This window comes from Musca domestica, unplaced genomic scaffold (genome assembly GCF_030504385.1).
Source record: "Musca domestica strain aabys unplaced genomic scaffold, Musca_domestica.polishedcontigs.V.1.1 2, whole genome shotgun sequence".
NCBI classification, from domain to species: Eukaryota; Metazoa; Arthropoda; class Insecta; order Diptera; family Muscidae; genus Musca; species Musca domestica.
The window spans coordinates 19,833,326-19,850,203 of NW_026712249.1; the positions used below are offsets into that span (position 1 = coordinate 19,833,326).

General features: G+C 34.5%; 2 protein-coding genes across 3 annotated transcripts; both read right to left on the reverse strand.

Moving 5' to 3' along the window:
- Positions 1-12,281, reverse strand: LOC101889263 (modifier of mdg4). Of its 2 annotated transcripts, XM_059121925.1 has the most exons (5): positions 11,721-12,281; positions 10,999-11,659; positions 10,003-10,380; positions 4,071-4,295; positions 157-262 (listed from the first exon to the last, which is right to left on the reverse strand). In XM_059121925.1, the coding sequence occupies exons 1-4, from the start codon at positions 11,988-11,990 to the stop codon at positions 4,087-4,089; spliced, it is 1,518 nt and encodes a 505-aa protein (XP_058977908.1). In that variant the 5' UTR covers positions 11,991-12,281; the 3' UTR covers positions 157-262; positions 4,071-4,086. The 2 variants fall into 2 exon arrangements, with proteins under 2 accessions (XP_058977907.1, XP_058977908.1); XM_059121924.1 differs by lacking the exon at positions 4,071-4,295 and having other exon boundaries at positions 1-262.
- A 1,161-nt stretch (positions 12,282-13,442) lies between these two features.
- LOC101889437 (putative fatty acyl-CoA reductase CG5065) lies at positions 13,443-16,174 on the reverse strand. Its single transcript, XM_005189195.4, has 7 exons — positions 15,981-16,174; positions 15,477-15,913; positions 15,214-15,409; positions 14,770-15,149; positions 14,636-14,706; positions 13,769-13,894; positions 13,443-13,704 (listed from the first exon to the last, which is right to left on the reverse strand). The coding sequence occupies exons 1-7, from the start codon at positions 16,033-16,035 to the stop codon at positions 13,476-13,478; spliced, it is 1,494 nt and encodes a 497-aa protein (XP_005189252.2). The 5' UTR covers positions 16,036-16,174; the 3' UTR covers positions 13,443-13,475.
- Positions 16,175-16,878: the final 704 nt, after the last annotated feature.

A 16,878-nucleotide genomic window follows, 5' to 3' on the forward strand; every position in this document is an offset into this window, starting at 1 on the left:
TTTTCTTCTTTTGTGTCATTTTTTATTGCTGCTCTTCAACCATCCACAAAATCCATTTTTATACACTCCTTAACCGGCTTCATGTCACGATGAAATCTTGAGTTATGCGTCGACAAAGACCATTTGGTTTTGAAACTTTTATTACAAACGGCACAATCGAATTCTTTGCCCATAATTTTTGAATGTTTCGATGCTATGTGTCGTCGTAAGGCATTCGGCGAATTTAGTTTACGTTTACAGATTTTACACAACAAATATTTTCCTAGAAGAGAAAGAGCGGAAACAATAAATTGTAGTTTTTAAAATATATCGTTTTTGTAGCAATAAAAAAATATTTTAAGAAATTAAAACAAAAAAATTAAAAAATTTAAAGACATTTAAAAAATTCATTCTGAAAAAATACCAATTTTTTAAATGCTGTTTTTATATGTAGTGTTCGTAATTGTGGTCCATGATGGACCCTATTGACATTGGTAAGCTTCAGCACTATAATTCTCGATAAATGCCGTCATTAGGATCCCTGAAACATGTTAAATAGTATCAGTCGGCTTTGCCGCCGGAGTTATACCCTCAGTCAATGTTCGATTATTAAAAAATATATTTTGACTTGCGTTATGATTATTCAAACTGTTGCCCCTTTCTGGAGAAGGTCACTAGGGAGTGGGCCAATATTGTCTATTTCAAATTTGACATAAGTCTGATATAAACATTACATCGTGCCATATTTGGACCATATCGACATATTTGGACTATATCGACTATTTTCTTCACTTTACATGAAATATGTGATAATTTTTGGAAAATGTTGGAATGTGCTAGTGGTACCAGATGTAGTGGACCGAAGTATTCCACTTCATCTAATACTGAGAAAAATATTGAAATGTGCAAAATTTAAAGAAAATCGAAAGTCTATCTCCAATTTTTAGCGAATAATTATTAATCAAAACTCTAACCTATTATGGAGGAGGTAACAAAAAAGGGTGGGTCGATGGATTTCATATTCCCATTAGTTTTCTGGTTGAGAGAAATATTTGGATGAACCAAATTTAAAAAGTATAGCTGACTTATTTTGCAAGATATGACAAATATAAGTATTGACAATTGTAAACCTTTTGTGGGGATGGTACCAGAGAGGTGGAGACGATATCAACAATATTCACACCAAATCTTGCGTTAGTAAAAATATTGGGATGTGTAAAATTTGAAGAGAATCGGATGTCTATTTCGAATTTTGTGAGAGTTTTAATTATTCAAAATTTTGACTCGTAGTGGGGGAAAGTACCAGAAGAAGTGGTCCGATATATTCCATCTTCATAGTAGATTTTGTGCCGGTAGAAATATTGAAATGTGTGAAATTTAAAAAGAATCGGATGTTATTTTCGCATTTTATAAGGGTTTTAGTTTTTCAAAAATGCGACCCTTTTATGGGGGAGGTATTAGAAGGAGAGGTACAATATATATCATCTTCACAGCAGATTTTGTGTGAGTTGAAAAATTGGAATGTGAGAAGTTTACAAAGAATCGGATGCTTTTTTCACATTTTATGAGCTCTTTGGTCCCCTTTTTGGGAATACACCAGAAGGAGTGCCCGTTCTATCCGTTCTTCGTACCAGATCTCGAGTTGTTTGAAATATTGCGTTTTGCGATAGTTGAAAAGAATCTAAACCTTATATCGCATTTTAAGAGAGATTTAATTGTTCAAAACTCTGAACAATTGTGGGGGAGGTACCAAAAGAAATGATCCGATCTCTACCATCTTCATAACAGATCTTGTGTTGATGGAAATATTGACATGTACCAAGTCTGAATGAAATCGGATGTTAATTTCGTGTTTTTTAGCTTCGTTGGTATTCAAAATGTTGACCCTTTATGAGGGAGGTTGCAGAAGGTGTATCCCGATGTATCCCATATTCAAAGCAGATCGTGTGTTAACAAAAATATTGGGATGTGTGTAAGTTGAAGAGAACCGGATGCTTATTTCGGATTTTATGATCGTTTTGTTCTTCAAAACGTTGACCCTTTGTGGGGGAGGTACCAGAAGAAATGATCCGATCTCGACCATCTTCATAACAGATCTTGTGTTGACGCATGTATTGAGATGTGTTAAGTCTGAATGGCATCGGATGTTAATGAACTTCATGGATACTTAAAATTGTGACCCTTTATGGGGCAGGTACCAGAAGCAGACCTTGTGTTAAGAAAAATATTGTGATGAGTGTAATTTGAAGACAATCGGCCACTTACATCCAACTTTATAAGAGTTATAATTATTCCAAATTTTGACCGTTTGTGAGGGAAGTACTGGATGGTTACGATGTACCAAATTTGTATCAAATTGTATATTCCATTCGATAGAGTTATCGTGCGAAAGAACAGACGGACATCGCTAGATCGACTCCAAATGTCCTGAAACGTATTTGGCCCAAAGAGACCTAATGTCTTAAACCGTTATTTCGCACATTTTGGCCCTATCAAATGATATATACCCTCTCTAGCCATATGGTTTAGGGTATAAAAATTCGAGTCAAAAATTCAGACTCGGACAAAGAGATTCATTTTTGTATTTGTTGTTGGATGATTTTGTGCTTAAAATGAGATGCCCTCAACTGGACTGACGAAACCCAAAATGACCACTTCCTAGCACCGCTGTCTTCACTGGAATTTTTTGTCTAATTTCGGGCATATTACCAGGAAGAATAAAGGCGATGATGTTGCGGAAAATGACTTCTGCTAATCAAACTTCGAAGGGTTGGACAGTTCATAAAGAAAAGTTCAACATCATTTGTTTGGTTATTATTTCAGGCGATCATGCTGATGGAGAGCTTCTATAATTCTGTAAAATTCTGCCAATAAAGCTTTCGTTGAGGAAAATGCCCCAAAGTTTCTTCCATACTCTGAGAAAGAGTCAGGCAATAACGCTGATGAAATTACGGGAACATAACACTTTCGCTATAGCCTCTCAATCAGGATCAACCGAAAGAATTTGTGAAAAGTAATGCATTAATTATATCACACAGATTTGTGGTGAACCACGCTCCTGAATTACAAGGGATCTTTAAAACCTTTCTTTTTTTGTCCCCTTAAAGGTAGCGTCATAAAAAAAACAATTATCAGATCAACTTTATGTTATTGGTTTCTTAGAATTTTTTTTTATTTTTTTTTTAGTTTTTTAATTATTTTTCTCACTTGAACATTCACAAGAAAATACTAAACATAGAATTTCATGTTCTAAAGGGTGGTACGTAATACGATTTGTATTGAGAATGTGGTGTGAACTGAATACCAGAAAAGGTGATGGAGGTGGTGTTCTAAATGTACAATAATATTGCATGGATTCTATATTTACAGTAACTACAAAAATGTAAAATTAACAATTCATATTTGTTATTTATTTCCTTTTTTGTTCACTATTTCAAATATTGAAATTAAATAAATAACAAACCTAATAGAAAATCAAAAGATCTAACACAATTTGCAATCAATTCTGAATGGGTGGGACTTTTATTGAATTCAAAAACATTTTAAATTGCAGCGGTTTTTTTTTTATTTTATACTCTTCTATTGTTGCAATAGTGATTATTCCTTAATTGTTTCCAAAGGGAAAAGGTTGTTGAAATCTATTACTATTTGTTAAATTACATATCAACTATGAAAATAAATTTATATTATGTGATACTTATTTATTATATAGTTCCCTAATACATATATCATTATATTATATATACACAATATGTACTTTAGTTTACTTTATAGACTAAAATTCATTAAATTTATAAACAATCTTATGTGGATAGATGCTAAATGCCATAATGGCATTTGGGTTTGCACATTTTCATGGCATACTTTTAGGGATAAAGGAAATAAAATATTAACATGTGATGGCAATGCTGTTTGTTTGCTGTAGCTCAACTACAACGCTTAGTTTAATAGGTAGGTAGGTGGTGATGTATTATTTTAAATAATGTGAACTCAATGATGATGAGGGGGTGTAAAGTGTAAAATAGTATTAATGTAACTTGATGATGATGATGACGTTGTTTTCGACTAGCTTCTTAATATGAAATATTTACATTCTTTAACTATTGATCAGTTTTCCGGTTTTAGGCCCAATTTTTGTTCGTGTGAAATTCGTATGTGCTCTCGAAGACTGTATTTATTTTTGAAATTCTTATTGCATAGCTCACATTTACGCGGCGGTTGCGGTGTGTGCTGAGTACGAATATGTCTCCAAAGATTAACTGTTGTTATAACCATTTTGCAAAATTGACATTCTGTCCATTTATTATTGGGTAAATCTAAAAATATACAGAATAAGAATAAAAAAACAAATGAAGAACGCAATCCAATTAACATGAACAACAACAACAACATGGATGTGAATGAGGGGATGTATAACAACAACAAGAATGGTAAACACTAATATTTTAAATGGAAATAATAATGGAAAATGTTGTACTAAATAAATTTATTGGAAACAAATTAAATCTTTAATTCAGGCAAGTTCTATAAAGGTAAGTTAGGGCAAACTATACCCAATTCTATAGTAAAATTAGAGACAGTTTTGAAAATAAAATCTGGTGGTTTGGAGGATATCCACGACATTTGAGAAGAAATTATTATAAGGTACGGCCAAGAAAGGATAATCCGATTTTTCTCCCACTTTAAGAATCCTAATCCTTATAAAATGTGATGTAAGTGTCCGGTTGTCTTCAAATTACACACATTGTTTAATTTAGAATTTCATAAAATATTGCTTTTTATTGACCCCTGGTTTGGTCCTTAATTATTCGTTAAAATGTACGCGCTACGGTTTATTGCAACCTTGTGCTAGCGCCTTTGACATTTTAACGAGTAATTATTTGTCACTTGTTTTGCCGCCTCCTTTAGACATCAAGGAGTATTTCGCTGTCAATCGGACAGACAACACCGGCAATATCGTTTGCAGCACATATCGTTGTGCATAGAAGGGCATATTGTTGCCACAGGTAATATCGTTACCACCCACCAAACTAGCAATAAATAGTTCTATATATTAAGAAAAACTATTGTGTTTTATTTCTTTTTATATCCCCCCCCTACGGTCCACTGCTCGACGCATTCGGCGTATTCACTCCCACCGGCGGAGCCCCTCTGAGCTAAACATTGGTCAATTCGAGCCAGATTTGGATCATCGCTTGCGTATGGATACTTGGATCCTCCATAAATATACAGTCCATTACTCCTGCATTACAAGGTACGTATAGTGCAGTGTTGTTTTTAAGTGAGCTCGCGTTATTAAATTACCGCGACACCAACAAAACAATCGGTTTTGTTTGGGTACAAAGGTCGTTTTACAACGTCACCTTTTTCCCTTTTGTTTTGTTTCCCGCCAATCGTCGGCTTCTAATTTGGATGCTTGTATTCTGCAGCATCAAAACAAAACTCCAAAAGAAAATTATTGCAAAAATCGTTTGCTAATATTCTTTTTGTTTTGGTTCATGTATAACAACAAAACATTAAACATCTCGTTTCGTTGATACCAACAAACACGTCGTCGTTGTTAGTTATTAGTTTGGTGTGCTTTACTACCTAAAGCAAAGACCGCAATATTATTCTTTTTGTTTGGTCTGTCCGCTGTAATATTGCAAATTGTTGTTGTTACATTTATTCTTTTCTCTTGTAACAACAGTCACATTTCAAATCGCAAACAACAACAACACTGTTTAAACCCCCACCGCTGTTTGCTTGCTGTGTAGTCGTTCTCTGATCAGCACTTGTTGTTTGTGCTTTGTTAGATCAGTGAACGAACATAACAAACGAAGGAAGAATATTTTTGTTGATTCCTCTTTCTGTCGTGTCCGTTTAGGTTGAGTAGCTACACTACGTGGGTCGGTCACTTTTGTTTGTTACATTGTTTGTTATAGGACATTGGAAAGTTTAAACTAAAATAAAATAATATAGTTAATTTTATTTTTTGTTGTTGTTTTGGAAATTTAAAAATTAATACAACCTATAGACGGTAATTCTGGCAAATTAAATAAATAAAAATAAAATAGTTATTTTATTTATTTTTGTATTTTCCCCAAATTAGTTCAGTGTTTTTTTGCGATAATTATGGCCTTCGCTCCTCTACAAAATTTCATAAGAGACTCAGACGCTCTGATAGAATTTGGTGCACAAATCGGTGCAATAAAAGGTGACGATTTAGATATTAGTATATTAGAGGAAAGGAAGAGCAAGCTAGAAAAATTATGGCAATCGGTCCATAAATCGTTACGAAACTTAGAGAATTCACAAAATGTCACTAAGGAATCTCTGCATTTGGCAGAGAGTAAATATAACGACTCCATTAACATTTATTCAAGTACAATGGCAACAATTAATAGAAAAATTATCAAATGTCGGTGCATAACAAGAAATTCAAATAAAATTGCGGATAAAAATCAAGAGCAATCGGCTCAATTATTTTTGGCTCCTGAATCGCAGGAAAATATGACCGCAAATATTTCTTCTGGTTGTGATATCGTTCACAATATGGCATTGCCCCCTATTGATATTGATATTTTTGAGGGAGATTTTTCTTCTTGGCCTTCCTTTCGGGATTTGTTTAGTGCCGTATATATAAATAATACCAGGTTGAGTGATGTCGAACGCATGTTCTATTTGCTTAATAAAACTGCTGGAGAAGCTCGGGAAATCGTTTCGCAGTTTCCTCTAACTAACCTTGGTTTCGCTTTCGCATGGAAAGCATTAAATGATGAATACAACAATATTCGATTATTGGTTCATCATCAACTAAAGTCGTTGTATAGTCTTCCAATTCTTCGAAAAGAAACTGCAGCGGGTCTTAAGGAGATCCGACGAGGAATAAATGGTTGCATTTTTTCTATGTCGATCTATAACGTTCCCACAGATCAATGGGATCCGATACTTGTCTTTCTTTGCCTGCAACGCTTGCCGGAAGAAACGACAATGCTATGGGAACAAGGTATTAAAAACAAATCGGCCCTTTCTTCGTGGAAAGATTTAGACACATTTCTTTCAGAAAGGATAAACACGCTTGTGTGTTTGGAAAGTTATCGAGAGAAATCGATTCCTTCGACTGATACAAATTCGTTTAATACCGCTACCAAGTCCAACTCTAAATGTTCGTATTCCCCTTCAATTGGAAAATCATGTTCTCTTTGTCGAGAGAAATGCCATCGACTTCAGTTTTGCTCAAAATTTAAGGAATTATTCCCCGCAAATAGATTTGCATTCGTCAAGCGCCACGAACATTGTATAAATTGTTTGGTAAAGGGACATAAACTAGTAAATTGTACTAGTAAAAATAGTTGTTCGAAATGTGGTCAACGTCATCACACGTTATTACATCGCGAGTCATTAAAACCGAATAGTTCGATTCCGGTTTTGACTCCAAAAGCTCAGGCAAGCTCGTCAAAATCGTTGTTGTCAGCTGCAGCCCCAGTTTTTCGTCCCTCAATATGTACATCCTCCACATGGGTTGGAGTCGAAAATTCAAAATCTAAATTTGTTTGTTTGAAATCGCTAGACAAAATGTCGAAGAAGAACCTGATTAAATTCATAAAAACCAATTTATCAGATGGAAATCATAAAGAGAAATTAAAATCTGTAAACAATGTTGTAAAACGACCTCCGCATGAAATCGGCCTAGCGAATATCCTTTCGGGAAAAAACGTAGCTCGACTGAAGTCCGAATCTGTAACTGCAGGTTCATCTGCGGCTTCAAAGTATTATATTTCGTGTAATAAAATAGCTTGACTGAAGTCCGAATCTGTTACTGCAGATTCATCTGCGGCTTCATGTTATCGTTGTAGCGGAGTTGGATCCCGAATCTGTTACTGCAGATTCATCTGCGTTTCCATTCCCTACATTTTGTTCGAACAAAAAGCTCACACTGCACTATGCATCCCGTACCTATTATTGGAACTAAATTAGATTAAGTTTAATTGTGTTGAAACATGCTTTGATGTTTCAAGGGGGTCGGCATGTTTAATTTAGAATTTCATAAAATATTGCTTTTTATTGACCCCTGGTTTGGTCCTTAATTATTCGTTAAAATGTACGCGCTACGGTTTATTGCAACCTTGTGCTAGCGCCTTTGACATTTTAACGAGTAATTATTTGTCACTTGTTTTGCCGCCTCCTTTAGACATCAAGTAGTATTTCGCTGTCATTCGGACAGACAACACGCGCAATATCGTTTGCAGCACATATCGTTGTGCATAGAAAGGCATATTGTTGCCACAGGTAAAATCGTTACCACTCACCAAACTAGCAATAAATAGTTCGATATATTAAGAAAAACTATTGTGTTTTATTTCTTTTTATATTTCCCCCCTACGGTCCACTGCTCGACGCATTCGGCGTTTTACTCCCATCGGCGGAGCCCCTCTGAGCTAAACACACATCACAATACTGTTATTAATCCAAGGTCTTATGTGAAGATGGAATATATCCGTCCACTCCTTCTGGTACCTCCCTCACAAAGGGGCAAAATTTTGAATATTCATGAAGCTTATAAAACACGAAATTAACATCCGATTCCATTCAGACTTGGCACATCTCAATATTTCTATCAACACAAGATCTGTTATAAAGATAGTGGAAATCGGATCATTCCTTCTGGCACCTCCCCCACATGGAGTTCAAGGGATTTAAAAAACAAATGCTCAAAGAAAGCGAAATAAGCTTCCTACTCTCTTGAAATTTCCCACATCCAAATATTTTGGCTAACGCAAGAGCTGTTGTGAAGATAATATATATCTGTCAACCCCTTCTGGTACCTCCCCCACAAAGGGTCAAAGTTTTGAATAACCAAAACGATTATAAAATAAGACATAAGCATCCGGTTCTCTTCAAATTATACACATCACAATATTTTTATTAACCCAAGGTCTGGTGTGAAGATGGAATATATCCGTCCACTCATTCTGGTAACTCCCTCAGAAAAGGGTCAAATTTTGAATATTTATGAAGCTTATAAAACACCAAATTGACATCCGAAACCATTCTGACTTGGCACGTCTCAATATTTCCATCAACATAAGATCTGTTATAAAGATGGTAGAGATTGGACCATTCCTTCTGGTACTTCCCCCACAAAGGGTCGAAGGTTTGAATAACCAAAACGATCATAAAATGGGAAATAAGCATCTGGTTCTCTTCAAACTACACACATTACAATATTTTTATTAACCCAAGGTCCGGTGGGAAAATGAGATATATCGGTCCACTCCTTCTTGTACCTCCCCCACAAAGGGTCAACATTTTTGAATAACCAAAACGATCGAGAAATCAGAAATAAGCATTCGGTTCTCTTCAAATTTCGGACATGCCATTATTTTTACCAACACAAAATCTGCTGTGAAAATGGGAGATATTGGCGAACTCTTTCTGATACTCCCCCCACATAGGGTTCAAAATTTTGAAAAACAAAACGTGAAATAAGCATCCATCTCTCTTCAAATTTCACAGCAATTACAAAGGGTCACAATTTCCAATACTTTCTATACCAATATCAGTCTTAGGTCAGATAAGAATTGGTCAATGTTGGCCAACTGGTTCGGACTCAAGGCTGGGGGTATACATCTGTCGACAAAATCGACAGATACTATTTTACTTGTTTTAATCGTGATTATCAGATAAACACATTACTACAAATCTTGTTTTTGAATAAAACCTTGTCTGAAACAATTTTCAAAATAACTTTACTTCAATATTAGCAAACAAAAAACATCTAAAAACAAGACAACATTTTAAAAATAAATTAACAGAAATAACAAACTAAAGCATAAACTGTACATAACAAATACTTTGGAGACATATTCGTTGTTAAAACACAAATGTAACATTGCTCACTACCAGCAAAAATATTCCATCGAGTATATTTTAATATAAACAATTGAATCAATAATAAAAACAACCAATGAAATAAATATAAATGTCTAACAGAACACTAAACATAAATATACAATTAATTGTAAAATATTCTCTACATACCTGCTGTTGTCGTTGTATTCCCTCCTCCTTTGTTATCAGATTTCAGCAGAACATTTGAATTGGAATTATTATCATCTAAGTGATGTTGACCGCCACCGCCTCCACCAGAATTACCCGATGATGTCGTCTGATTTAAAAGACGACCCATCTCAAGTGATATTTCTGAATTATCACCATGTTGGTATTTTTCCTCAATTTCCGATTCAGTTAAAATCTCATATTCGGAGGTGTATTGTGTTACATTTTGTCCGCCATTACCAGAATCTTGATTATTACCCGGCGTACCTTCATTGTCGGAGAGACGATCATCGACATCACCAACAATATATTCGGGAATATCCATTTTTATGGCACCTCTTAAAAGAGTCATATCCGCAGCTGGAAGGAGAGAGAGAGGAAAAATTGTAAATTATTCATGACAAAGGTAAGCTTAATAATAATTTAAAAATACTGTAAAATATAGCTATGAAGCTATGATCTTATTTTAAATACTTTTCTCAAAAATGCAGCTCTATTCGCATTTCTAACATTTTTGTTAAAAATCCACTATTAAAGCTCTGATCGTATTTGGAACATAATTCATAAAAAGCCATGATTATCGTATTTCGAACATCATCCTTGAAAATCCACGATTATCGTATATTAAATATTCCCTGAAAAATCCGTGTAAAATCCACTATTATTCTTAAAAGTAGACGATTATCGTATTTGAAATATGCCTCTGAAAAATCTGTGTAACAGCTAAGATCGCATACCGAATATTGGTCTTAAAAATATTGCATTTAATACTATATTTAATAACTGAAATCATTTTGTTAAAATAGTTCTATGTTAAGGGAGTTTCCAGTCCTCTAAACTTTAAGTTACCATAAACCGGTAATATTATATTGCATCTGATCGGTATTCCCAGAATCTCATTTTAAATAAAAATATGTCGTTCCTTCGATCACCAATTGGGTATCATATCTAGTATTTTCATTTCTAGTGTATGCTTACTCTTTACTATGGTCTGTTCATCCACCGCTTCCGTTGTATAAATATTATCATCATCATCCGAAAAAGTTATTTTTCGTTTCTTCATCGAAACTCCGGTTGTGGTTGCTGTCGAGGCGGGTAATGTTACAATATTTGTATTTAATGTTCCACCTTGTGTTGTAACTTGCACTTGCTGATTATGAGTTTGCTGCTGCTGTTGTTGTTGCTGCTGTGGAGCATGGTGAGTATGTTGTAATTGTAGGTGTTGCTGTGGGTGACCCGTTGCCGTAGTTACCTGATGATGTGTGGTCACTTGATTACCACCGGTGCTTTGTGGATTTGGATGATGGAGTTGTATATGTTGCATTTGTGTCTGAACATGATGTTGTTGATGGTGCTGGGTTGTGTTTTGTACTGTTGCCGTTTGTGTCTGCAAACTGGGTATTTGCAATTGTGTTGCTGTGGGCTGGAGCAGTGGTATATCGAGGGTTTGTGTTGCCGCACTTGCATCATTAACTGCTCGTATAGTACTGGGTATGGATTTCATTAACTTTTGATCATCTATTACTGGTGTGGGCGGTTTGGGTTTCTCTTTTTCTTCGGCCGTAAGGCCTTGGACTGCCAGCAGTTCGGCGGTTTGTAAAAATGATTGCAATGCTTCTTGTTGGACATTTACTTCGCCCTTCAGAAACAAAATAAAAACATTAATATCGTAATCAAATTCCATATATAACACCACATACCTGATACATAAACTCTATTATTGAATTGAGATCTTCATATTTGATAAACTTAAATATTATAACCGGATGAGGATGAGGATTTTCTGTGAAAATCTCCTTAAAATATGAACTACATGCCGAGAGCACCACCTTGTGTGCCTTGATTTTTCTGCCATCACAGAGCAGGCTTACATCCACAAAATCATCATTTACCCGATGATTGTCCAGGGCATAGGTTAGATGACGAAAATAGTTGTTCCATCTAAGGGAGTATTGTTGTGGAGCAGCCATAATAACAGTCCAGTGGTTTTGTTGTTGGTGTAATATGTAATTTGCTAATCCATTCAAAGAAGCAGCAGCACCCAAACAAATGTAATTACATTTCTTTTTTTGTTATTTTCGATTGCTTTTGTGCTATTTTTTCAATGCTTCGATGTATTTCCTTGCTTCATACACTCTTTAGTGAAAACTCTATTGTTTTCTTTTTATTTTATCCTATATTTTCGCCAGTAAAATAAAAATATAATTTATTTTAGACGCCACTGTTTGTTTGTGTATTCTACTGTTTTCGTTATAGGGATCAAGAGATACGATCTAAACCATAACAGGGATCAATAGATTGAAAAACGTAGATCATAGGGCTCTAGAGACAGAAAAATGAATATTAATAGTGTTCTTTAAATCAACATAAACAACTGATAAGTTTTTATATAATTACTAAAGGTGAGGAGACATAAACCGCTTTTTTGACTGACTTAAGTCATCGGCTGGCTTCTTCGGCCATCAGTCAAAAAAGCATTTAATGTATTCTCGCCTTAAAATTGACTTTTGTAACTAGCTTCCTTGTTTTCCTTTCCTTCAGTTGGTTCACCGTTCATCATTGAAGTTACAGACGGTTAGGGATCTAAAGGTGGTTCTTAAACTGATTGTACTTTGTACAATTTTTTAGCTTCACCGTCACCGTATGCAGTTAAACTACTCAAATTTGTATGAAAAAAGATGAGACTGAATGCTAACGAAACAAGGCTGAAATACTATTGTGGCCCATAAATGAGACACCAAGTCTAAAATTAAAGAATTGCTCTTGGTACACTTTAAACTTTATCAATCATTCACTGCCCACCACCATTGAACCAAAAAAAAATTATAATTTATTCAAATGTATTGAAATTGGTGAAAAACGCATATCATGACAAGCTCCGAATGACGTCGTAACATAGCAAACATTTATTGGACTAACTTTTAAGTATGGTAGGACAATGAACTGTCAAACCAATTTTGGAATTGACTATTTTAAATGAAAAATTATTCAAATTTATAAAAATTATTTAAAAATGCATAAAAAAACATATAAAAATCTACTTATTTTTGAAAATTCGTAAAAAATTGTCTACCATGCTTTTAAGTTATTGCATGGTAGAAAATATAGTTAGATCCGTCACCGCTTAAGAATATAGATATGTCAAAAAATTTTAAACGTCTTTTCAAATATAAATAGATTTTTGTATGTTTTCTTATACGACGTCATCTGGAGGTTATTATAATACGCGTTTTTAAGAAATTTTTTACAAATTTAAATAAGTGTTCATTCAATATTTTTAATTCCAAAATTGGTTTGACAGTTCATTGTCCCAGCAGCTGTGTTGATGCGTCTTCAACCATGAGTTATTGTATTGTGAGTACCTGTAAACATTACACAAAAATATACTCTATCTTCAGTTGCGGAAAAACATCAATCATTTCTTTTTATATGTTGTCGACCAATTTCCATGGGTTTTATTCCACAATCATTTTATAAAGTAACCTTAACAACTTTTTTATAATATAATAAAGTCCGATATATTGAATTGTATGGTGTAAAACCCAATATATTCTAACACGTACACGAGCTGCAGTCGAAGAAATGGGGCTTTCTTTGAGTAAAAACTCCTTGGCACCTTTAGAAGAATTCCACATGTATTTTGCCATATCCGCAGAACAATAGTCCATAAATGTAAACACAGAACTGAAACGAAAAAAAAACTATTGAGCAACATTCAAATATGTACTAAACAAATCAGGAAACTTACCGTTCATCATCTCCAATAAGATTTTCCAATGATTTTAATTTGTCATTGTTAAATTGCCATTCGGTGTTGCTAAAAACATTAAGAATGTGCGCGGTACTTTTGATGCGTCTCTGAAGTCTCATTAATCTAGGTTAAGGATGGAACAAGAGTAAAGAATGATGAGTGCTTCAAGCTACCACTTCAGTAAGTAAGGATTCAATTGTCGTCTCTGAATACGGAATAAACCGTGACATAGAAATGTAACATATAATCTGTTGTTCGATTCGATTTAAATGAACTTTTATATATGAATGAAGCTTGATTGAATGGAAAATTTCCGTGGAAACAATTAGATATTGAATAAAAGGTTAAGGCATTATTATATCTACCAACATTTTCATTTCATTCATACATAAATTCGCTCTGTTCCAGTACCTGCAAGAATCTACTACAAATTTTGCCATTTTCTACGAAATCATAAAGGAAAAATCGGTTATCGTAGTAAAAACTTTAACATTCTTGCAGTTGTGGAACAGAACAATTCATTTCGATCGAAATTTTGCTTCGTATTCCATACGAAAAGCATTTGGCCACTTGTTTTTAGGCAAGTTTTTTTATGATGTCTGGTTTCATTTTAGTCGGTATAGATTCATAAAGGTGAGAATTTAAAGGATGTTTTTTGCATGGCTAAGTCATTGTAAAGACACGAAGGACCGTAGGGTGATCAAATATATATTATGGGACGTCAACCTCAAACTCCTTTGTTCTTTTACGAAGCTAGTCAAAAAAGCCTTCTATGTATTATCACCTTTAGTTCTTCCCCTGTCAATCAATTTTAATTGCAGATCAACGACTGGACATCTTGGATAGGTTTCGTATAATACTTACACTGGCGGATGTCCTGACAAACGAATAAGGCAGTCCAACAAAATAGCCGGTAGCACCTGCAATCCAAAGAACTGAAACGAAAATGATTTTTTAAAAACTATATTCAAAACTAAACTCCATGTTATTCCACCCACCCGAAGGTAATGCCAAAAGACACATCTTGTTACTGAACCCTCCGGTAGCCAAATGCATTTCTCATAGGGATTTTCAAAGACAGTTGCTTTGCCCAAATTAATTATGTCAGCCATAGTTAAACGTTTTTGCGACGATGCACAACAATTGTAGACCTCTAGCTCTCCACCAAGTTTTAGAACTTTTTCGTTCTCCTTCGCATGTTTATAGCCGGTAACCAAAAGTGCTTTTGCCACCATATCCACAGGTATAAGATCTAGTTTGATATCCGGATCAGCATGATTGGTACGCATAATACCAATACCGCAGGCTACAAACATTCCAACGGGACCATTGAAATTGTCAATCCAACCGGGAAAGGGTTCCCTGAAGCTACTAACCACTGAAATGGATCGCATATTTATATACATTATCAACGACCTTGCTATGAAAATACTTGGGCTTACCAATAGAAGGACGAAATATTACCGCGGGTAATTTGTGGCTGTACTCCTCGACAATGTGTTCTGCCATATTTTTGGAAAGTGTATATGAATTGGGATGTTCTGGAGAAAATTTGGGTAATAGCATATTTAAGGTTTCCTGATCATATGTTTCGGCTATTTTTATGGCGGTACGCCAGTCTACGTAGGGTGCATACATCTAAAAGGAAAATAATGACAAATGGAAACATAAGACTTAAAAAAATCCGAATTATGATAAACTCTACCTTTTCATCGACTTCCCTTAAATTCGGATGGGAATATGTTGTCGAAACATGGACAAACGACTTCAGTTTTGGTAAATTTAGAGCAAGTTTTAATATTTCATGCGTTCCGCGGGTGTTCAAGATTATTGATGTCTTCATGTCGTCATCAAAGCGCACGGTAGCTGCTACATGAAATATTATGTTGACATTCCGTATTTTCACCATATCTAAAGAAGATATTCCCAAGCCCAATTCTTGGCAATCACCATCGATGGCTATTAGCTTTTTAAAAGCCTCCGGCTGTTCTTCTCTTGCATGTCTGAAGAGTGGAATTTGTAAAATTTCCTCCAATCGCTGGCTGGCATTTTTAGCCTTTTTGCTGCGTAATAAAATATAAACTTTCCCAACATTCGGCAGGGAGCGCAGAATCTTTTCTATCAGAACTTTGCCAATGAAACCTGTTGGAAGGGAAAATGGAAAATTAATACAATTTTATGTTTTTGTGTTATCTGTCTAGCTAGTTACCTGATCCTCCGGTAATTAAAATTTCCTTTCCAGCATAAAATTGTGCAATAGACATGTTCGAAAATTGTTATCACTTTTTGTCTCCAATTTCGATGTGAATATCGTGACATCCAAATATAAACTGCCGGAAAATGCAATGACTTCAGAACTTAAAATAAATTGAAATTTAGTGATTTGCATATTGGTGCCTTTAAAAAAAAAACATTTGCATTTCCCCTAATCGGCACGGTCTTGTATCGAATAATGTGTTAAATGTCATCAATGATAAATAAAACATAAAGTCTGCAATAGGAAAACGTAAGCAAGGTGCAGATTTTTTGAACATAGGGTAAGTGTGCCTAAGTTCGGCATGTCCCAGTAGTCGGCACTTTTTATTTTTAAGCCCAAATAATTGAAACTATTATAACTAAATGTATTTTGTTTACTTCAAATATATTGTCAGCTATCTTTGTGCACAATTTCGCTGAGAAAAGATAAATTATTCTAATAAAAATTAAATTTTTGTCTGTGATGGTCCTCAACAATTCATATTCTTAAGAAAAGTACAATAAAGACACCGATTCAGTTCAACTAAACAAAAATATTATATTTTAATGAACTAATTTATTATTATTATTAACTATGCTTACAAAAAAATTGGTGTGCCGACTGTTGGAAAATGCCATACCGACAATTAGCAAGTGGTGCCGACTACTGGGAAAAAAGCATTGTTTTAATAAAACTACAAATTTATGAAATTTAATAAAAAGTTATTAAAACTTTATTTATTATTGCAAAAACTATACAAAATTTCGAATCAGAATAAATTAACTTTATAATAATTGAACTGTTCCACTCAGAATGGTGAGCGAATAAAAACGCGAAAATCCTAAAAGTGCCGACTACCGGTACACTTACC

Coding starts and splice junctions, on each gene's coding strand:
- LOC101889437 (XM_005189195.4), bottom strand. CDS start 16,035: ATGTCTATTGCACAATTTTATGCTGGAAAGGAAATTTTAATTACCGGA. Junction 15,410..15,476: donor TAAGGGAAGTCGATGAAAAG/GTAGAGTTTATC, acceptor TTTTCCTTTTAG/ATGTATGCACCCTACGTAGA. Junction 14,707..14,769: donor TCTTTTGGCATTACCTTCGG/GTGGGTGGAATA, acceptor TTTTCGTTTCAG/TTCTTTGGATTGCAGGTGCT.
- LOC101889263 (XM_059121924.1), bottom strand. CDS start 11,990: ATGGCTGCTCCACAACAATACTCCCTTAGATGGAACAACTATTTTCGT. Junction 11,660..11,720: donor TAATAGAGTTTATGTATCAG/GTATGTGGTGTT, acceptor TTGTTTCTGAAG/GGCGAAGTAAATGTCCAACA. Junction 10,381..10,998: donor TGAACAGACCATAGTAAAGA/GTAAGCATACAC, acceptor CTCTCCTTCCAG/CTGCGGATATGACTCTTTTA.